This window comes from Chrysoperla carnea, chromosome 1, assembly GCF_905475395.1.
Source record: "Chrysoperla carnea chromosome 1, inChrCarn1.1, whole genome shotgun sequence".
In the NCBI taxonomy this organism is placed as follows: Eukaryota; Metazoa; Arthropoda; class Insecta; order Neuroptera; family Chrysopidae; genus Chrysoperla; species Chrysoperla carnea.
In genome coordinates, this window is record NC_058337.1 from 73,770,435 (window position 1) to 73,794,487 (window position 24,053).

General features: G+C 29.8%; 3 protein-coding genes across 4 annotated transcripts in view; 1 reads left to right on the top strand and 2 right to left on the bottom strand.

The window, feature by feature from the left end:
• Positions 1-4,785, top strand: part of LOC123291109 (complexin) — a 736,149-nt gene extending 731,364 nt beyond the window's left edge. Inside the window, exons 5-6 of the mRNA XM_044871566.1 lie at positions 3,374-3,506; positions 3,797-4,785. Of these exons, the coding sequence (XP_044727501.1) occupies positions 3,374-3,506; positions 3,797-3,870 (207 nt within the window). The 3' untranslated portion in view covers positions 3,871-4,785. The remainder of the gene's footprint in view (positions 1-3,373; positions 3,507-3,796) is intronic.
• Positions 1-24,053, bottom strand: part of LOC123291107 — an 827,916-nt gene that overhangs the window by 305,321 nt on the left and 498,542 nt on the right. The window lies entirely within an intron of this gene.
• On the bottom strand, positions 10,318-23,739 carry LOC123290808. Its single transcript, XM_044871143.1, has 7 exons — positions 23,573-23,739; positions 17,409-17,728; positions 16,468-16,669; positions 15,007-15,238; positions 14,679-14,947; positions 13,198-14,605; positions 10,318-12,199 (listed from the first exon to the last, which is right to left on the bottom strand). The coding sequence occupies exons 1-7, from the start codon at positions 23,737-23,739 to the stop codon at positions 10,460-10,462; spliced, it is 4,338 nt and encodes a 1,445-aa protein (XP_044727078.1). The 3' UTR covers positions 10,318-10,459.

A 24,053-nucleotide genomic window follows, 5' to 3' on the forward strand; every position in this document is an offset into this window, starting at 1 on the left:
TTTGGTAATAATGCGTATAAAATTTGAAAAATAGAGTTTTTATTGTTATTACTAAAAAATTATGAAAGTAAAAACCAATATCTTCGTTAGAATAATTTATCGATTTAAGTTTATTTTCGTAAATGACTTGTTTTTATCCTGACGACGGCAAGGGCTATGTGTTTGACCGGTATGTATGTATGAATGTACATACATACCAGTCGGTTTCATACATATCGGTTTCATCTAAATAGGTCGATCCTCCTAAACGGATGGACCTATTTAGATTAAATTTGTTGTGTGTGTTCAAATGGATACGAGGATGGTTTAGATTCACAATTTGGTCCACTACAAAGTGTTTTTCAGGGTTCCGCATCTAAAAAAAAAACCCACCAAAAAATACTAGCACAAAAATTTAATGGTGGAAACGCATATAAAAAATAAATTACATTACATCTTACTATTCAAATGTATTTATTTGATAGTCTAAGATCCCAATTAGGATCGACCTTCACCGATCTGTTAGCCGGATGAAAGTTATTTTTTATGAAATATAAAATGTTAACAAATATCCCTGCAATGGGTTGCCTAAAAAAAAGTGGTCCAGACTACTTTTAGTGAAAATATCAAGAGTAAAATTTTTAGAAATTTTTCACTGACTTTCATATCTAACGAATTTTGATCTACTCGAAAGTAAAAGCCATAAAGAATATGCAGCAGCTATGCTGTCTGCCTCTTTTCGTTCACTATTTTCGCATTTATACAAGTTGTGAATAGTAATTACGTTCATCTGTTAATTCATTTCCTCACATATATAAATAAAGATAATTTTATTGCAAATACGGTGGTATATGATTGTCCACAAAATATCAGTCAAAAAATAAAATTTACAAGCTTTCCAAGTTTTGATATTTTATTAAAAGTTGTCTGGACCATATTTTTTAGGGCAACCCACAACAGGGATATTTGTAAATATTTTACATTTCATAAAAAATAACTTTCATTCGGTAAACAGATGGGTGAAGGTCGACCTTAATTCGGATCTTGTACTATGAGCTTCCACCATATTTAATTGTGAACTGCTATTTCAATAGTACTGAGGTATTATTTAATTATTATTCAGGTATTGTAAATAGGTGATTATTAGAGCTATACGCGAGCCCAGCGAGCTCCACTGCCGAAAGCTCCAGCCAGGTTTAATTCCGAAGGTCATGCCTAAAGCCAGTTATTCCAAAGTTTTCTGTTTTACAGTATAAAATACGAAGTTTCCATTTCGGTCCCCATGACTGACTATCTTTTTTTTGCTCTGATTATCGCATCAGAAAGGCATATCAAAAGAGAAACATCTCGTTCTCTGATTCCCGTCAAATTTTTTTATTATCACAACAGTTATAAACCCTATTCTTTTCTACACTCTAACCATTTAATCACTTGGCTCGATAGATCACTACAGGACACTATAAAAAGTCTAAAATAAAATAAATAAAACCCAACAGCGTTAAATAAAATCTGAAACGAAAGAAACTGAAACGAAAGAAACAAGTCCAGTAGTTTACATAGCGACTTTAACAGTCGAAGCCCAATAGTGGGAAGGTTTGAGCCAGTCTGGATTTTACTGGGCCCTAACTATTAAAGCAGTTTTTTATTTTATTAAATAGTATAAAAAAATTAACCTTTACTGTTGGTTACCAAGCATAGTTCACTACGATCACCTCTCCTGCTAATAACTTTTAAACTTATTTTTAAACTTTTCACTAACTATTTAATTAAATGTTATCACTTCTATTTAAATATCCAATGTGCGATACTAAAATAACAAAAATCTTTAACACGAGATCATTTATTCGTGCATAGGCAATGATAATTACATGTAGGTTTACATTATACACATTTGATAACAGACCACTACTGTTTATATTTCATGTTTAAAACATCAGAATATTTTTTATATATGCAACTCAAAACTCTCGGTTACACGCGAGAAAATCAAATTAGATTCAATCTAAATACGGAAAATTGTATATTGTAAATAATTTAGTAGGCTGGTAAATATACCTATATTATTGTACTGAGCTTACAACTAACTGTAAGCTCAAATTTTGCATAAGTCACGAAATATATTTTTATTAATTATGTTATCACGCATTTGGAGTATACAGAATGTTCGATTTACATCTAGGCGTATAAATTTCACGAATATGGCAGAATACATGCTTTAAGCAATGCATCTAAGTGAGAGGTATTATGTACATATGTTGAAGCTTCGATATGCGTTGAGATATTTGTAACACGCTTGGAGAGTGAGAGTTTCTTAGTTGAATAGATGAACTACAACAGATAAGCCACGATACAAGTCACTTTTGCAATTTCATATAACACCTATACGTCTTACTTAGATGCATTGCTTAACGCATGTATTCTGTCATACTCGTAATATTTATATGCCTTGATGTAAATCGAACATTCTGTATATGTCCTATAGATTATATTCAACATAGGACATAGGTATAAATTTGTGTCATTACTTACATAGATGTAGAATTTGTCAACCTGAGAAAACAGTTCATGTCAGGAAAAGCTTCTGCTCCTAATATAGACCTCAAAAAATAGTAACGAAAAATTATTATTACTATCATCACTTTAACTTTATTATTATTATTATTATTAACTTTATTTCCAACCCACTTGATAACTACGGTTTACAATTCTGTATAACCTATGAGTTAGAAGAATTTTCCCTCTACATTCTGCTTCAGCATATGTTGTTTAAAATAATAATGAAATTTGAAAAATTAATAATTAGGCATGAATTTTCTAAGTTCGATTTCAGTGTTTGTATAAGATTTCAAATTCTATGAAAATTTTTTTAAATAAATAATTGTATGTTCCTTTTTCTAAATATTTTCTGTTTCTTCTTTATAGTGTGAAGTGTGCTTGTACACACTCCCTTTGCACAAGAAACTAAAATTAATTTTGAACACCAATGTCGTCAATCGGGGTTTATCACGACTAGTTTCACTAATTAAATAAAGAGAAAAATGTCACTTTATTTTTTAAATTAAAGACGTATGTATGCATTTTAAGATGTTTAATACTAATAAATTCTCATCGTGAAACTTAACAGAATAGTATCTTTCAGTTTGATAAAAACGTAAAAGACATTCAATAACCGATTCCTCTTACAGATTTTTAAGAAAAGAGCAGTATCAACATGCCGAAAATTACTTAATCGGGGTCAAATTGACTCTAGTAGGGAGTCCGTTAATTTATAGCGACTCCCTAACGGAGTCAGATTGACTCCTTTTGAGATGAGACATCATGGGAAAGCATCATTTCATCAAATTTTTATATTTTTATTCGAATACTTGTATTAACTTAAACTTTTTTTTTACAGTACAACATAAAAAAGAAAGAAGAAATTGTGGAACAATTACCACCAGAGCCTGATAATCCATTGATGCGTAAGAAAAAAACACCAGAAGAATTAGCCAGGGAAGCTGAAATGGAAGAGGAGGATGATTTTACCAGTTAGTAAATTTTTATATCAAAACTTACCATAAATACAAAGATAAAGATTTGACAATATTATTACAAGGGGCAGAGAATTTTCGGGGCAGCAGCATGGGATAGCTAGAAAGATATTAAACGATTATTATTAAATGTAAATGCATCCTATTAGATTGCAAATGCATACTATTAATCCATGCCAATAAATTCTAGATATTTCGTGATCGATTTTGCGTCCTGTACTAGCAAACTTTTATTAACTGCAGCCTTTATCTAAGGAATAATAAATTGTAAACATTTTCTGTTTCAGAATTAAAAAACACTGTAGAAACTCAAATTAGTGAATTAAAAACTCAAATCGAAGCTAGATGTGTAATGCAATGAGTGATCGACATCGCGTTCGCAGCTGTCTCCAAACATCATCATTGTTATTATTATCATATAATTACCGTAATTGTATGGCCCGACATCAACATCTTCTTCACTTGGATCTACAAAAACCATCTACATTTATACCCAGTTCATCATCTACGTTATACTCAAAAGAGCGGTGTTCATCACTATATCAACCATGGCGGTAGCAACAGATAATACGCGTCATCATCAACCAGCAAATATTTTTAGACATAAAGAAAACAAAAAATGCAATATTATTCACAATGACCATAAATTTAAAAAAAAATAATATATTAGAAATAATAAATTCAAAAAATATATTTGTAATATTTGTAATAATATTTTAGATGTCGAAACCGGGCGTTATCAAAGAGATTTGTAAAAAAAATAATAATTTTTCGTTCACAAAATGTACATAGTTTTAGAGAAAACAAAACAAAACACTGTAAAAAAAATTGTAATTGTTGTTGCCTGGACACAGCTGCCACATAAACCAAATATAAAAAATTAAAAAAACAAAAAAAAAACAAAGAGACTGCGATATATAAACAATTTACAAAAAAAAAATCACATTAAACGGATTGTATTACATTAAAACATCTCAACATTTATAGTTTAAGTTACATGTCAAATAGTGGCAAGGTAAGATATCACCGAATGCACTGAATATAATGGTAAAAATCACATGAATGGCTTTAGAAAAAATCCGGCATATTTTTATGAATAAAAGTAGATAATATATGGTTCAATGCCATATTGGCAGATATTTAAAGAGTAATACCTCCGTTTAATGACGAAAAATTTTAAAGTGTCTGTTATACTTCACTTGTTATATTGAGAGATCTAGATAATAAAAAAATATGTAGTTTAAAAATATTCATAAACACACAAAAATTAATAAAATATACAGAAAAATACAAAATGGTGCGACATAATTTTTTACATTTTTAATTTCTATTGATTTTCATTTATATATATTTTTTTTTCTACTTAGATCGCGTTTTCTTTTTATTTCAGTTGCTTTTATTTAATTTTTTTATTGAAGAAAGAAGAAGAAACGTTATTATTATTTACAAAAAATCCAACAAAGATAATCGTATAAAAATCATTTTATAAAAGTTGGAAAAACTACCAGAAATAAAAACTATTTTTAAAGAAGAAGTATTTTCATATTTATCAACGACATTATGTTTTATTCAAAATATTTAAAAGCGAATGTCCGCTTACTACTTATAAATAATAAAATTTTTATGAAATGATTTTTATTTTACATATTTACCCAATTTTTAGACGTACACAAATATAACACACCCAAAAAAACACAATTTTCCAAAATATATATATAAATTACAGCATATAATTTGATAAAAAATTTTGTAAGAAAATAAATAATAATCTTAAATAAATACTTGATAGAAAAGTCTTCTTACCCCTCTTTTTGAAATTAGTTATGATAAGAATAAAAATTGAAACGTCGAAATAAATCAACTGCTAAACATCTAAAGTGGACAATGGACATGTTATAAAACACTCATTTAAAACAGTTTTCAAACTGCTCTAATTTTAATAACGACAATCTGTAATAGTTTGCAAGAAGCTTATTTAGAAGGAAATAGAATGCATTTTAAGACTTATATGCAAATGGTATACAGTGCATCGCCAAAAAGTTCCAGTAGTTGAATGTGGTCTTTTATAATAGCCTGCCAGCTATCAAATCACGGAGTCCATTTTAATAAATTTTTAAAAACTTAAAAAATTAAAACAGATTTCACTACTTTTCGATTTCATACAACTTATCATAACTAACTTTTTAAACGATGAATTGGGGTATTGTTATCATCCAAATTCCTTGCAAATATGGATGTAACCGCCTTCGGTGTTTTTCCCTCTTATGTTTTAACCTTTCCATTTTTTTCAAACTTTTGTTCTTACCTGAAAACTCAACGATTTATTTTTTATTATACTTGCCCGCTTTTAACATTATTATGCGTCAATTTATGTGCAAAAATATTTTGTTATCTTCTTCTGTCTTCGTATTGTTCTGAGCAAAAAATTTTGATAATCAAAGCAAAAAATAAAAAAATCTAAGCTGCTACAAAAACGATTGTTTTAATTAACATTGTTTAGAAAAAAATTGCTTTTTCAAAAATATTGACAATAAAAATGATAATACCTATGTCAGCATAAAATTATATTTTTACCAAAAAGCAATGTTAATTTTTGCAAGAATTTTATTTTTAATTTTTTAATTTATAAGCGCATGAATATAAATATAAAAATTTTGTAAAGAACTAATTTTTTTTTAATAAAATCTAAATTAACTATCAAAATTAAAAGCAGCTGCTAAATTTTAAATGTTAATCATTATCATCAAAAACTCAAAAACAAAATGATATGGCTTATTAAATATTCCTGTTTTAAATACAAGAAATATATTTCAAAACACATATTCATTCTCTATTCTTTTTCGAATTTATATTCACAGCTTATAAATGTCGCATGACGCTCGTGTCTCACTTGTTCGTTGTTTATTGTGGTGTTGTCTCTTGTAAATTCTTCTTTCTCCCTCACACTCTGTCTAAACTCAACCTGTATTTCCACCTCCACCAGAAACACGCAACACGCATTATGCACAATATTTCCCTTTTATTGCACACACACTTATCTTTTACTCTTCATCTTTTTCCTATATTCTTTCTCGACTACCTGGCTCTATCTGTCCAATGCACACACGCCCGCACATCTTTGCACTTCTATCTGTCTCCTCTAAAACTTCTTCCACCTTCTTTCCTTCTCTAAAAAAAAAATAATTTAAAAAAAAAATACAAAAACAAAAATGTTTGTTGCATGATGAACTTAGGCTGCAAATGTATAATCTATGTGTCAATTAAATGTATATCATTGTATCTCTTATCTTTTACTAATTAATATACGTGAGCATCATTCACACTCTCTTTAACTTTAAAATCTATGTCTATTTAAAACAAAAAAATTCTAGTAATTTTATGTAGTCTTTACTCAATGATGGGGCTATGTAGTATTAATATTTACGTGTTTAGAATTTTTCATTATCGCTGGAAAAGTTTTGCTTGGTCGATAAAATTTTTAATCGGTTTGTAAAACAAAATTTGATTTAAAACTTAAATTGAAACCCTAGTCTATTTTCAAGTAACACCATAGCCTGATAGCTAAGAAATAAATGTCGATTCGAATCGAAATACCAATCCATAATAGAGAAGATAATAACATAAGCAATAATTCCCGACAAATGCACTTTATTTCTCGAATGAATTTTATCATTAACAAGTTTAGTATTATTGAATGCGACTTCTTGTTTCCAAATTTTATACAATCCAAAGAACGTAAGAAATGTTGAACTTGAGCAATTCCAACCTGCATATGAAAATGTATAACATTAAGCCTTAATTACATTGGTCACATTCACCTTAGCTAGTATGCAAAAGAATTGATTCGGTAGCTTATCATGAAGTAAGTGGGATTGGACTAGAAGTCGTACTTCTTTAGTTGAAGTTTAACTAATTGTTTACGTTAGATTATAATTCTTTACACGTAAAATGTCCATCATTGATCTTAAATAATTTATCATCGCATTATTACTGTTGTGATCTTAGCTACAGTTATTCACACTGATTATAAAAAAAAAGTAGATTTATTAATTGTTGCTGTTTTTTAACTGTATAAGTGTCGTTGATCTGTCGTTCAAAACAAATATTATGAATAAAAAACGTAATAAAAATTACTTATTAAATTATATTCTATTTACTATGAGGAAAATATTTTACAAAAATTTTATAAGGCATGTGTTTTTTACTTAACATAAATTATTCGTTCTCAGACTTTGACAAAACTCTTACTAACGACCAATTTTCCACACATCTTTTATAAAATATTACCAAGTACATTCAAACGCTTGCGGTATTTAGACACTTTCTCTGAGACGAATCAATTTTCAATGTGTGGCAATATCAATATTAAATGTTGCCCATGCCTAAATATATTTAAAATCAAAAAATAATTGTGGCAATTGTGGCATATATGTATATTTATATTTTAACGTGGAATTTGGGTGAAATCAAAACTGTGTTTATAGTATCCACAATACTTTTTGGAATATTCTTTCGAGTAGGTACCTAAATATTATATAATTTAATAAATGATCAAACAAAATCTCGAAAGAATATTTTTAGCGCGAAATAACAAAAATTGGCTGAAAAAAAAACATTTACAAATTTACACATAACAAAAAAATGAGGAGTATGAAGAGAAAAGAATCTCTTAAATATAAATTATCAGTAATTGCCTTTTTAAATATAAAAATTTTTAGATTTAGAAAATTTGGTTTATTCATCGTACAATTTTGTAGCTTTCCAAGAGAACTTTTTTGTTAATTAGAAGTAACAACCCCCCGGCAGTCAAGGTTGATATTTTTTGTGAACATTTATTTCATTATTTTAGCAAAATATATATTTTTCGTAGGTAATTCAAAATTTTTGGAAAAAAAAAACGTATAAAAACCAAAATATAAGCAATGTTAGTTACGACTTAGTAAAAGTGTGATATGTACAAAACCTTTTAAACTATTATAAACCTAAGTAGAAATTATCTAGCGGTAATTATTTGATTTAAAAAAAATGAATTAAGAAATTTTTTTGTTAAAAATTTAATGCAGATTAAAAAATTATTTTATTTGGAATATTTGTAAATTTGTTACATTGCATTGCAGTAAAAAATTTAGAAGTTGAATTTGCGAACGGTTTTTGTATTGTCTGTTCACTGTCGATTAGTATCTGTTTAAGAAAGCTACCACTTCGAGATAAAATTAGTTATCTAAATTCAAGACTTTAATCAAGAAGTACTTAAAAGTATGCATCTATTATTGGGATTTTATCTCACGTATATCCGAAGTGTATTCAACAGTGACTATAAGGGTAATACATACAACCGGCTCGAAGGACCAATCGTTCTTATTCATACACTTGGTTATGCTTGCTTTTATAATACCATGACGTAAAAGTGGCTAATATTGATAGCATTAAGAATCCTGTTATGATTGCTCTAGCTAGGAATCTAGATATGTAATGTAATCGTTTTGGAAATCATCAAATAATTCGTCAGACGAATTAAGATTACATCTGATGTAAATTATACAAGTTTCTTTTATAAACGATTTACAGATATTTTAAGCAAAATATATAACAAACTAATCTGCAAAAACTGTTCATAGCGCCGAAACAAAAAAATAGTTTTTCAAATAATATTTACGTAGAGAAAAAATAAAAATTTGAATAAAATTTCTGGATACAACGACACATATATACTATATATAAATAAAACTATGAAATATTTACTAGTTATTAAAAAAAGTATTTAATAAAATAAATAAAAATTTACATAAACAAAAAAAAAAGGTAATGTTTATAAGCCCACAAAAAACATGTATGACAGTTTAAAAACAAATTCAATTCGAGTTTTTTGTACATAAGTGTATTTAGAAACAAACTCTTTTATTCAAAAAAATAAATTACTTCCAAAAATACCATTTTGTAAATATACACTTTTGTACAACAAGGACATTGGAGAAAATAAATAAATAAATTTATTTCTTAAAATTTTTGATTAATTTTTAATTCTTCATGTACACACATACAGTCGATAATTTGAGTATTTTTGCTAAAAAAACAAAAAATGAAAAACTATACTTTTTATTTATTTATTCCTCCAAATTTGAATGCTTATATAGCTTTTTGCGAAATACATAAATATTTATTAACAAATAAAAAAAAAAAAAGCTAGTGATAATTAAAATAAAAAAAAATAAAAAAGATTATTAAAATAAAAATAAAAACATTTTTATAATTAATTTCAAAAAAAGAAAAAATGTTGTTATTAATCTTTTTCATTGTTAATTTTTGGTTTCATTATGAAGCAAAAAAGTAAAAAAAAAAATAAAAACATTATTTGTTAAAAATTATTTTTCAAAATTGTTACCAATTTTAAAAGAAAAAATATTATTAATAATATTCCAATTATACAGGTTAGACTATTTTTTCTGTGAATAACACTAATTGTAGTTTACTAATAATATTTATTAATCAATATAGTTATAGAAGAAAGCCAACAGTGCTTTCTGTTGTTAATTAATAATTAAAATTAATAAATTATATAAGTAATGAAATAGCCGAATGACAATTGTTGTTAGTTCTAAGTGCCACCACCGCGGCGTTGTAATGTCACCCTGTCATAAAAATGAAAGAATAAAAAAAACAACTGCAGTTTACCATAATTTTTTTCGTTTATTTTTATTATTTTCGTTTCTTTAAATTAATTTAACCTATAATTTTAATTTTTAATTCTCAAAGCATACATTGTTGTTTGACATTAATTTTAATATTTCACTTATCGTCTACATTTTCATTTAGAAGAAATAATCTATTATTGAAGTCAGGTGTGTGGACGGAGAAAGAAAAGGGTTAAAGGTAAGATACGACTTTCAAGTCTTAAAAATTAATGTAATAATCTAAACTCAATAAACTAAAATAAATAGGTATACATATATTTATAGCGCAGTAAAATAACCGGATAATCGCTTGTGCACACGTTCTAAGACTTTTGAAATAGTTTCTAGGAAATTACCAACTAATTGGTTACCTCCAAATGGAGAAAACGGTTGAAACGGATGACCTGTTACAATTATAATTTTCTTTTTATCACCTTCATTATTGTCTGATAAATCACCCCATGAATCTGTATCCTTATCGTCGAAAGTATCACTACCGCTGCTGTCACTATTCAATGAATATATTTCTTCGGCAGTTTCAGCATGGTGCGATAAAGAGCTGTCATCGTCATTATTATCAGAGGCAGAAGAATCACTCCATTTATTCTCTATTAAATCGAGGGCTAGAGGAGTTTCTGTAGTAAATAAATTAAATACAACCACCTTTTCATCGACGATTTCTTTGGATCCTGTGTATTTATTTTCAAATTCATGTGCAGCTTTTGCCGTATCGAAAACCATTATTTTTTTTCCTTGTTGTGTTTTAATTTTATATACATGACCATTTTTATTTAATTCCTCTTCACTATTTTCGAAAATTTCATTTTCTCGGTCTGACATTTCAATTGAACGCTTATTTTTACCAAATCTGTTTCGTAAGAAATTTCTAATATGCATTCGATGATCTGCTAGAGGGGTAAATTGTCTTCTACGTCGTAAATTTTCAATTCCTGTTTTGTGTCGAATAATAGTTGGATCGATGTTGGCTGAGTCTTGCTCATTCAACTTATTTCCAACATCGGTTGTAGGAATTGCTGTTGTTGTAGTTTCAACCTCCATAACATTTGTTGTCTCTATGTTATCTATTATCGTTGTATCGTTTTGCATACCAGTTTTCACTTTTCCAGCCTGATTTTTTTTCTCAAATCGTTTTCTCGTTCTTGCTAACCTATTTTTTAAAAATCTTTGGAAATTATTTGAACGTTTTTCATTCAGAGGTTTCAATTTAGTAGAATCGTATGGTCTTCCAATTACATATTTAAAATGTTCTTCGTTTGGTTCCACATAATCAACATCATTTTCTGCATCCATATTTGAAACATCATCCAAGTCATCAATACTTGGAATACTGGCCGTTGTGGTTTCGTATTCTGTTACCATTGCTTCAGTTGTAATTGTTTCAGAATCAAATACACTTGTAGTATCCGCATCTCTTCTTCTACGATGAGCTCGTTTTACGTCATTGCCATTCGATTTTGTATTTTTCGGTGTGATTGTTTGTATATTATTTGGATTTATTACCGATTTGGCTTGATGTTTTGGTGGTATTTTTTGTATGTTACTAACATCACGTTTGAATCGCATATAATCAGGAATATCATCTTGTGGAGGTCTAGGGCGTCGTCGTTTTGGTTGTTGTGGCGTATATAATGGGAAAGGTGTTGTACTTGTTGTGGTTGATGTTGTTGTTGTTGTGGTTAAAGGTCTTAGTTCTGGAATTGGAGTAGATGGTTTACGTTTTTTCTTTGTTACAGGCATTGAAGTTGTTGAAGTTGTGGATCTAGTGATTGAATTATCTTTAAAGTAATTATTATTTCTGGTAGTATCAATTTTTTTATTTTGTTCTAAGAAATTTCTATCTGGTAAAACTCTAACTTCACGTTTTTGTGAATCTTGCCCTTGTAATTTTTCATGCTCTTGCCTTGAATCCGATTCATTACTTTCTTCAGATTCTGTTATACTTTGTTGTACATCTTCTACATAATTTTGAGGAAATTTTTCTACTGGATACAAATTTTTCTGAAAAAAGAAACAAGAGAAATTCATTCATTAGTAGAACATCTTGACATTAAAGGGGGGACATACCGAATAAACGTGCCAATTGTTTTCCAGTAAGGTAAAAAGTTTTTGATTTATAACTAATTATTTTATGCCTACCTCGCATTTTTTATCAAAAAAATACAAGTATATTTTCCAAAACTGAGCTTCTAAATCAATTAGAATCACAAAATTGCTATTTAAATATTTATACAATACATATTTAGAATAAGCAACCCAAACACAATTTTTAATTGTTTACTCTGTAGTAATATAAACGCTTCAAGTACATGTGTTTAGTAGGTTCACTAAGACTGAGACTTACTATTCATTAAAAATATATTAAAATTGAGTACATTAGAGCATGTAAATATAGAGTGCTCAAAATATATCGAACTCTTTACAGGTTTCCGAAATTAAGGCGCTTAGAAGAAAATGTAGTTTGTTTCAAAGACAGAAATCTTGTTTTTGGTGCTAGACTTCTGGGTTATTTTAAAGACAATTTAATTGCATAACTGTTAACAGATACTTTAAATAAATTAATAATTGCTTGTAACATTTTTTTGAATGGATTCGTCAGAAATGAATTTTACCTATAATTATTTGTGTTCGTTTTTTGCGGAATCTACGAATGAATTGTTTGAAGAAATGGTAAAAAAGCCTTCAATTAATGCCAAATCTATTCAGTTACAAAAAAAAAAAAAAAAAAATACCTGTTTTTTATAAGGAATAACTTTATCATTTAAGAATTCCGCAAGTTCTATACAGTTATGAAATTAAGTTGCCTTTTACATGACTGACCTGAAGCCAGAAACCAGAATGTCTAGTGTGGAGTCCAAGAAGGTAGTTCACCTTCCTAAAAGCATCTTAAGAGAGAAATTTATAATATATGAGCTATAACTTAGAAAATATAATTTACGAACCAATTTACGATTTGGTATATCGAGTATAGCAGATATTAGTTATCCAAGTGAACTTACATTTTCCACGAAATCACCATAATAATTTTCCAACGATGATATTTCGTCTTCCTCATCAGAATCTTTCAAACTATCAACCTCAAACAATTCGCCATAGTCTTTCCATTCCGTTCGTTTAATTTCATGACCGATATGTAAAGGATTATTGTGTAAGTTTTCATAAAAATGCCCAGCATGGAACAATTGATCATTATCATCGCCATCCATTATGGACCATTCATTTGCATTTTCCGCCATTGTATAAATATTAAAATCTTCTAAAAACCTTCCGTCTATGACACCAGTCGTTGATTCTTCCGCAACAGTTTTACCATTTTTACGATTTCTTCGGTCAATTTTTGATTTTCTTTGTTGATTTGTATTTCTAAATTGTGGCTCTGTGTGACGGGGGGAGTGTTCTTCACTTTCCAAATAGTCATAATCATTATTTCTCTCAACACTCTCAGTTAATAAACCCATAAAAACATCCCCTTGTGGAATAACTTTTATTGGTTTTACTCCAATATCAGTTGGAGGTGGGGAAGGTTGATCTAATCCATAATTATTATTTGGATTATATTGATCGTTTTCTACGGTTTCTTTCCTATTACGTAATCTTTCAAGACGACCTGCTAAACGACTATTTCTACGTCCTGAATACCGACCTTCATCGAAAGTAATTTGGCGTTTTGTTCTGCTTTTTAACGGCGGATTATTATTTACATCAACTTTATCATTTTTATTACTTTCTTTTTTTGCACGTTCTGCAAAACTTTTCATTATATCAATCGGTAAAAATCTTTTTGCTCGTAATTTCACATTTTTCTTATCCCTTTGTGCTAATATTAATTGAATCTCATCGCTGGTTAATTCAAAATCTTGAAGACGATCCAATTCAGCTTGCTTCTGTGTTTCCTGCTTACGGATTTTCTCTGCAAGTTTATGTTTCAAATCAAGGCGATGTTGTTCAGTCTCTTGAAGTTGTTTATGTTTTTCAAGTAATTTTGCTCGATCAATAAAATGCTGTCGAGTAAAATTGTAATTTTCCATTAGTTTTGGATCTTTTGATTTAGTATGTAAAATTTTCTCCCATTGAGCTTGGATTGGCTTCTCTTCCGTTTCGAAACTTTCTTCTGAATTTTCGGGTAAAGAAACGTCTTCTTCCTTAGAATTTGCAGTTCTTTCAACATCTACAGCTGCGTTTTGATCTTCAATAATTTCCTCAACGATCAATTCACTTTCAATTTCACCAACGATACATGCTGGAGATCTAGCACCTGGTAATACAAAGAACCCAATTGATAATGGTGGTAATTCCAAATTGATGATTTTATTTGCTCTTGCACGTCGAATTTTTGGTATTAAATCTAGTTTTCCTGTTCTACTAACCACATCATAAGTCAGCTTTTCATTATTTAAGAAAATTTCCCTAAAATATTTGGAAAAGTATTTGTATTAGAATGAATGATAAAAGTATTTAAAAAAATGATTTATGAACTTACGAATCTTCAATGTTACCATTAGATGTTAGTACATAACTCTGAATTTCAACTGATCGCATTTGTGGTCCAAATGGTCGAAGTGCAATCGACATATTTGTTTTTTGCGTATTAATTGCGAATAAAGTTACAGCACCACGCCGGATATAATTATTTTGACGCTTTGTACAATGACCATAAACTTGGCTACGAGTTCGATTTGTTCCCGTTACTTTTACGTCTAAGATATTTCTACCCAATAAATTTTTATGTAAAAGTCCTACCCAAAATACCTACAGAAAAAATTTTTTAGTAATATTGTAAAAAAAAAAACTGTTTAAAAGCTACGTACTGGCGTTTCCTTTAATAATTCGACTTTAGTAGGTTGACGAAATACTACTCCAAATCCAAATTTGGCTGCGTTTCCCAATTCTAAAGCCCATTCTAAAGCATTACGAAATGATGCAGTCTTATCAGCATATGGTATTGTTAACATTACAGGTAATTTTGTTTTGGCAGTTGGCATTAAAGCTTTCACAATTGGATCTTTTTCAGTTAAGAATTTTTCTTCGCCATTATTTTTTCTAAAATTTTGAAGAAAAAAAAATTTAAGGCATACAGAAAATATATGGCTGGACGATTTTAAGATGTTTCGATACCAAAACGAAAGTGTTACCAAAAACCAGAAATTTTGTGTGTCAATTAATAAGTATATTTAATACGCCTTCGGTATAAATTCGTCGATTCTCTGTACGGTTAACGAGAAATTAATTTTTATTAAAAAAAGCACTTTTTGCATCCTGGTATATATGAAGAAGTCGTAATAAATGTTGATTTTTTAGTCAATAAGTGGTTTTAAAAATGTTACCGTTTACATAAAAAAAACTTTTATCAACGTTCCTCAAGTTTTAAGCTTTAAAATCATACCAAAATTAAAGTAAAAACACTGACTTTGATATGATATGAATTTTTCACAAAAGACATATAAAGGATGATTAATAGATAAATAAAACTGATCAAATTTTTTTTGATCATTTTCATTTTTTTGTATTCGAAATACCTTAATCAAAAAAAAAGAGAGCGGAGGCGTTGTATAGTTTCCATGATATAGGTAGGAACAAATATTGAAATACATTTGTATAATCAACGGTATAATAATTCAACGCAATTCAAAAATGCTTTTACAAACATTTGTGTATGTGCTCCTTTTCTAATCCATTTTCGAGGTATACATCGGTACATCGATAAAGTTTACAAAAAACAAGTGAAAATATAAAACGGACTGAGTTTTCTAAGTATTTTCTAGAAAATTATTTTTCATTTAACTTTTTAACCCTTCTAATATTTTCCGATGGGTTGGTATGAAATCAATAGACTCACTATTTGAAGCTACCTACAAATTTTCAACTATCTATCATACATAGTTTTAGATATGGAAACTACAGTGGTCGTACCGATTACTATGACCCGATTGACCTATGTTGTTCGTTTACGAAGTCATTAAGTATAAATGAAACGACACAAAATTTAACATTTTCGATCGCATATTTTTTAGTTGCTTTAGGTACCGAACCTTAAACTCGCACTTGAAACATAGCTTATAACACTCTCCATTAAATTATCTTTCAAAGGAAACAAACAAAATAAAAATCGGTTCATCCGCTTAGGCGTTACGATGCCACAGACAGATAGGCAGACAGACACAAACACACATAGCGGTCAAACTTATAACACCCCTTTTTTTGTTTTAAACTACAATCTGCATTTTATCTAAAAATTAAAAAAAAAAAAATACAAAAATTTTAAAACTTACATATGCCAATTAATTGCGTCTAATGAACTTTCTACACTTAAAAGAAAATTACGTATTACTTCAAAGGTAGGTTTTTCTATACATCCACTGAAATCACTTCCAATGGTACCCCAGTAATCTTTAGATGCTGGAAACGCATCCAAAATATGCTGTAACGATGTCAAATCAGAGATGTATTGGTTTAAAGTTGTATTTGTACCATCTACAATATAAGGAATATTTTATTTCTACTTTTCATAATAGCCCAGTCTCCTGGTAGGTTTTGTTGATTTTTTTTGCGAAAGGCTGAAAATACTATGTAAATTTTTTTCAAAAAAACGGTAAAAATGGCCATATATTTTTTCCTCACCTCTGGGAACAAAATGATCCCACAATTCGTAATCAGCGCATAAAATTACCCTTTAGAAAAGTATTTTCAGCCATACGCAATTTTTTTCGAAACGGGACGATTTTGACTACCAGGTGACTGGCTTATAAAAGTTTTAAAAGTTTTAGCTATGTACATGGAAGATCAATATATTGAATGCATTTAAAAAATTATATATTTTTCTCAAGGTATGTATATTAATTAATACCTATGTTTGAAATTCGCTTCTATGATACACGAACTCTTATTTTATATTAACTCCAAGCCTTATCACGTGATAGATTTCCTAGAGTACTAGATTTAAAACAAATAAAAATCTATAGAGATATGTTAAATATCATTGCTTGAATTATTTTTTATAAGTTAGATAAGTTTAAAACTAAAACTCTTATATAGTTTAAAACTCTTATAGGTTAAACATATTTCATAAATAAAGGGCATAATATCTAATACAAATTAAATTCTGCTTGTGATTAAAAAAATCCAAGTATTTTTTAAACACCATTTAGTATTTAATACACAAAGCAAAATTTGATTAAAATAAAGTGTTTCTATAATAATTATTTAAAATTACCATATCCCAATTCCCAAAAACAGCTATAATTCATTTGGTCTGTTATGGTCATCATGGCCAGCGAATCTCTTGGATCCCAAACACCATTAATTCTATGTCGATCATTTAATGCAAATATTGGTGTTAAATTTGTATTTAAAGCCCATTCATTAAAATCAATCCATTTCTTTGGTGTTAAACCATATAATCCAGTCAATAAATGATCATTATCCGTTCCTAATTTATCAGGATCAGCCCATGTTAATACTTTAGTCGATGGACCAGATAAACGTATAAACGCAGGTGATAAAGCACTAATTATGTTGTAATTTTCTGAATCACTAAAAACATTAACAACAAATGAAAATAAACAATTTACTGAGTTAATTGTTAAAATATCCCGTAAAGACCAGTTAATTACGATAATTTTGTGTACGAAATTGTTAAATCTTTTTGAGGATATTGTCAATATCTAAATAAAGTATATTGGTTAGCAGCCAGCATTAATTTTAGTTCCCGTTGTAAATTTATCAGTTTTTGTGCTGAATAAAACATAAAAAAATAGACGAATCTAACAGTGAAACAGTGAATACATGTAATTGTTGTGAACAAACTCAGTTTAAATTACCAAAAAATATATTATATAAACATCAGTTAATAATAATATAAATGTGATACAAACAACTAGTAACTACTAGCTGTCAACATCAATACATACCTATCTACTCACCTTGTGTGAGTAGTAACAAACAACTTAAAACTATTTTTATACCAAATACCAAAAAAAAAAAAAAAAAAACATACTTAACATACATCAAAACCACCTCAAAATCAAACAAAATTATCCAAAATGCATCCAACAAGCTCAACAACTACCCCAACACAAACTAACCAAACTCAAAACCAAAACACATCAACATATTCAAATATTCTTAAAACTGAAACGTATCCATCAAAACACAATGCAATAGTTATACAAAAAATGGAAAATATTGAATTCACAGACCATATACTTGCACTAAAAAACATAATAGATATCAAGCATGTAACAGACGCCTATCCTATGAGCTATGGCCGTATATGCATATATCTTAAGACGAAAGAATTGGCGGACGAAATAACAGACGTATACAAACACATAACAATCAAAGGGCAACAAGTACCCATTAGAAAGCTAATAGCTCCGACAAAACGGATGATCATTAGCGTACCACCAAACATACCGAACGAACTAATTATACAACAACTAACAATGCATAGAGTTAAAATCACGTCACCAATAACCCGAATCAAACTGACAAATCCAGAATTAGTACACATAAATAGTGGTAGAAGACAAGTATATTACTTGCCACAACCTGAAAACCCTATCCCGGACTCATTTATAATAGAATATGAAGACGAAACACATAGAATACATCTAAACACTGAAAAATGTGAAAATTGCAATCGACATGGGCACACCAAAGACAGATGTAGAAACATTCAAGGAAATACAGAAGAATCAAAAAATAATCAAACACCAACACCCGAAACAACAAACTCAACAGACCACACTACCACTCACACACAAAATAACACAGAACTTATCCAAACAACATCAACTAATATGCAAACAGAAAACACAAACGAGATCTGCACACCTAACACTCAAGATAAAAAAAGGGTCCACTCAAGCAGTCCCGAATCCGAAATTGAACCCCCACCCACAACACACAAAAAACCGAAACAACCAAACGACACAACACACCAAACACAAATCAATATCAACACACCACAGATCGATACATCACAAAACAAAATACAACAAAAAATAAATACATCCAAACATCCCAAAACTAAAACAAAAAACAAAACAAAAAATATCATTCTAGAAAACATTGACATATTCCAAGAGCCAATAGAAAAAGAACCTGAAAGATTTGTCTTTAATTTCAACGATTTCAAGCAATTTATTACTGACACCTACCGAATACAAAAAATAGACCCAGTAATCAAAAAACTCAATACCACACCAGAGCATATCATAAACACAATAGACATTTTATACAACACAATAAACGTACAAAAAAACAGATCAGTAAAAATGGCTCTTACTAAACTAAAAAACAAACTATCAAAAAACACAGATATATCATCGGACTCTAACGAAACAGCTGTCAGCTCCGAAAGCGAAGAACAACATTCTAATGGAACATAGAATGCTACAATGGAACATAAACGGATTTCATAACAAAAAAAATGAACTAGAATTACTAATAAACCAATACCAGCCATACGTTATATGTCTACAAGAAACTCACCTCCTTCCAAAACACAATGCCCCATTAAAAAACTACAAACAATATAGATTCGACAATCAAGACGGGCAGATTGCATCCGGAGGTGTCGCAACATATATACACAAAAACATATTCTCAAACGAAATCCAAATACAAACCGAACTACAAACAATTACAACCACAATTCACCTTACGAAAACACAAACATTTACAATCTGCAACATTTACATACCACCAAATAAACAATTTTCCCTAAACGACCTGCAAAACATAATAGACCAACTACCAAAACCATTCTTCCTTCTGGGAGACACAAACACACACTTAACAACAATTGGTAGTACACAAACATGCCATAGGGGTAAAATTATGGAACAACTATTACTAAACAACGACGACATTTCCATAATTAACAATGGAAACAAAACACACCTAACAACAAGAGGTACCTTCTCTGCTATAGACGTCACGATTTGTTCAACAAATCTCACAACGAAGGTAGAATGGAACACACATTCTGACCTCTGTTCCAGCGACCACTACCCGATACACATAAAATTCCGAAATACTCTGATACAAGAATATACACAAACAAAACAGATATTTGAAAAAGCGGACTGGGAAAACTTTACACTCAACACAAAAATACCAACTCAGCAAACCCAAGACCCGCAGGACAATGAAGACAAAATTTCAAAAAACATAGAGGAATTATACACCACCATACATACGGCAATACAAAAATATATACCCACAAAAAAAATTACGCAAACGAAAAAACAAGTACCATGGTGGACAACCGACATAGGAAATCTATTGAAAAAGCGAAAAGCTTGCCTAAGAAAATTCAAAAAAACAAAAAGTACACATGATTTTGAGCAATTCAAAATAGCACGCTCAAATGCTCGCCGAGAAATTCATGAACAAAAAACTAAAACGTGGAACGACTTTATTCAAGCGATAAACAAAGACACCCCAGACAAAATTATATGGCAAAACATTAGAAGATTTAACACCGGACAAAAATACACAGAAAAAATCAATGCACTACAAATCAACAATAACATATCCGTAGATCACAAAGAAATAGCAAACCAACTAGCAAACTACTTTTCCCATGTCTCGAGCAATGCGCAATACAGTCAAAACTTTATCACATACAAATCTACAAAAGAAAAAGAAACTATAAAATTCAACACAAATGAACAACTCGACTACAACAGTCCCTTCACCATACATGAATTCAACGTAGCTCTCCAACAAATAAAAAACAAGGCAGTCGGCCCGGATAACATAAATATACTGACCATCAGGCATTTGCACCCCACAGCAATTGACAATATCCTAAAAATTTTCAACGACATTTGGAAAGTGGGGAAAATTCCGGAATGTTGGAAAAAGTCAACCACAATCCCTATATACAAAGAAAACAAAAACAAACTGTCACCCAGTAGTTATAGACCAATATCACTAATCAATCACATCCAAAAGATAATGGAAAGAATGGTTTATGAAAGACTTACCTGGATTCTAGAGGAAAAAAAACTACTCAATGCAAAACAATATGGATTCAGAAAAAATAAGTCCACACTCGACTGCCTCACTATACTGGATTCAGACATAAAAAATGCTTTTGCCAATCGTTCCAACTTATATGCCGTTTTTTTCGATTTCGAAAAAGCTTTCGACACCACCTGGCAATACAAAATACTGTCAACTCTAAAAAAATGGAACATAAAAGGCAACCTTCCAACATATATCCAAGACTTTCTACAGAAAAGGACTTTTAACGTAAAAGTGCACACAGAAACATCGGACACACATAACCAAATCAATGGAACACCCCAGGGCTCGGTATTGTCAGCCATGCTATTCAACATAGCAATCAACGACTTACCGGAAAAAATCACCTTCCCTGCCAATGTACTACTATACGCGGATGACCTCACCGTATACATATCCGCCCCAAATCCTCAATATGCTCAAAAATACCTACAAAAAACCATAAACAAAATACAAAAATGGAGCGACACCAACGGGCTTAAAATATCAACCGAAAAAACCAAATATATGTGTTTCCACAGAAAACAAAAACAGAGCCTACAGCTACGCATAAATAATCAACCAATACAAAACACAACACACCACAAATATTTAGGACTACATATGGACGAAAAACTATGCTGGAAAACCCATATTGATATTTTAAAAGGCGACGTACTTAAAAAACTAAACATCCTCAAAATACTTGCCAACAGAAACATGGGAGCAGACCGCCAAACTCTTTTTAAATATTACAGCACAGTGATCAGACCAAAAATAGAATATGGATGCCAAATTTATAATGCGGCCAAAAAAACTATACTAAAACCAATTGACACGCTCAACAACACCTGCCTCAGAATTATTTCTGGAGCATACAAAACTACCCCCGTTAAATCAATATACAGTGAAGCAGGAGAACATACACCATCGGTAAGAAGAGAATACCTAACATTAAAATACTTTATAAATGCAACAGAAAAACAGAAACATGACATAACAAAAAAAATAATAACCAACCCCCACATACATATATACAAAAAAAGAAAATCATTACCGAAACCCATCTCACTACAAATTGACCATACAATACAATCCTTCAACCTCCCCAATAAAGAAATCCTATCCAACATCTACAAAACACAAAACTCAAAACCTACACCTCCCTGGATCTGTGAAGAAATAAACACAAACAACACACTAAGCGAAAAACCAAAAAACTCAACTCCAACACAGGTTTTTCAACAAATATTTCATCAAACAATAGAAAGATACCAACAATATAAAAAAATTTATACAGATGGCTCAAAAAAAACACTGACAACGGCCTGTGCGTTTACGACAATAGATTCTGCACATAAATACAAACTACCACCACATACTTCGAACTTCTCCGCAGAAGCTATCGCCATATTCAAAGCGCTAAATCACATTGAGAAGGATGAAGATCATAAAAAATTTATTATTATCACAGACTCTATGAGCGCAATAAAAGCCATCACAAACCCATACAATAAAATATCAATAATACAAAAAATTCAATTTAAAACACACCAACTACTGAATAAAAAATTCATCATCACATTTCTATGGGTCCCAGGTCATTCGGGGATCTGTGGAAATGAACATGCCGATAAAATAGCGGACGAAGCGCATGAAACAGGAGTAATGACAGGAAAATCTACAAAAGACGATGTTCTCAATCTTATAAAACAGAAACTAGAAGAAAAGCGCAACAATGACTGGAAAAACATCACCAACAACAAGCTAAGGAAAATAAAAAGTGATGCAAACCTATGGAGAACCTCAACCCAACTCGCCAGACAAGACCAAGTGATACTAACGCGACTGAGACTTGGACATACAAAACTCACACATCAACACCTGATCAAAAAAGAGCCAATTCCAATATGCCCAATCTGCAACGAACCTGTCACCACAGAACACATCCTATTAACCTGTAAAAACTTCAATAACCAACGAACTAAAAATAACATAATAGGCCACATCAAAGACATCCTTTCCGATAACACCGAAAACATTAAGAAAGTGCTCAACTTCATTCAAGACACAGGGCTCACAAATCAAATATTATAACCAATATGTATTAATGCAATTACTCTATTTTATTAAGTTTACTGTATAAATAACATTATCTGTTGAAAATACAGTATAATAAATATATTTAAAAAAAAACATAAAAAAAGTTTTTTAGATAAAATACAAAAATGAAAAAAAAATGTTGAATTCCAATTTTTGTAGAGACGTTTTGAATTAGACATAGTTTAAATTTTTTATGCCAAAAATGTTTCTTACATTGTTGCTTAAAACAAGATCTTTAATTAAAAGTCTTAATCTTACCTCAAATTAACATTTTGAAAAAAATACTTGGGATCCACATTAAAACTAATAAACTGATCACTAACAACATGTAACGCCCTTTTTAAATTTAACGTGACCGTTACATCTTCACAATTAATTTGGTTAATTGTTAGAAATAACAAAAATAACTGTTCTTTGAAGAACATATTTAACATTATTTAATTTCACTCATAAAAAACGCTTTTTGTAATCAAGTGAAAATAGATATAATCGTTTAAGGTGAGTATTTTAAAATGAAATTAAATTTTTTTGTAAATTACTGTATAGTATAATAAACAAAAGTTTTATTCAGGAAGATGCATATTTAGCAAATTATTTTAATTTTTTTTTAAACAATATTATTCTCGTAACCCATATTTGCTACTATAAACAATAATATTACATTATTTATTATTTATTTTTATTTGTTTTGTAGGACAGTATAAAATATATGATGAAATCAGCATAAAGAATAATTTTG

Bases quoted from the DNA above. Each gene is read 5' to 3' on its own strand.
- LOC123290808 (XM_044871143.1), bottom strand. From the start codon at position 23,739: ATGTTCTTCAAAGAACAGTTATTTTTGTTATTTCTAACAATTAACCAA. The intron at 17,729-23,572 runs GTAAGATTAAGA...TAATGTTTTTAG, and splicing joins TTTCAAAATGTTAATTTGAG to TGATTCAGAAAATTACAACA. The intron at 15,239-16,467 runs GTAAGTTTTAAA...TCAAAATTTTAG, and splicing joins GACGCAATTAATTGGCATAT to AAAAAATAATGGCGAAGAAA.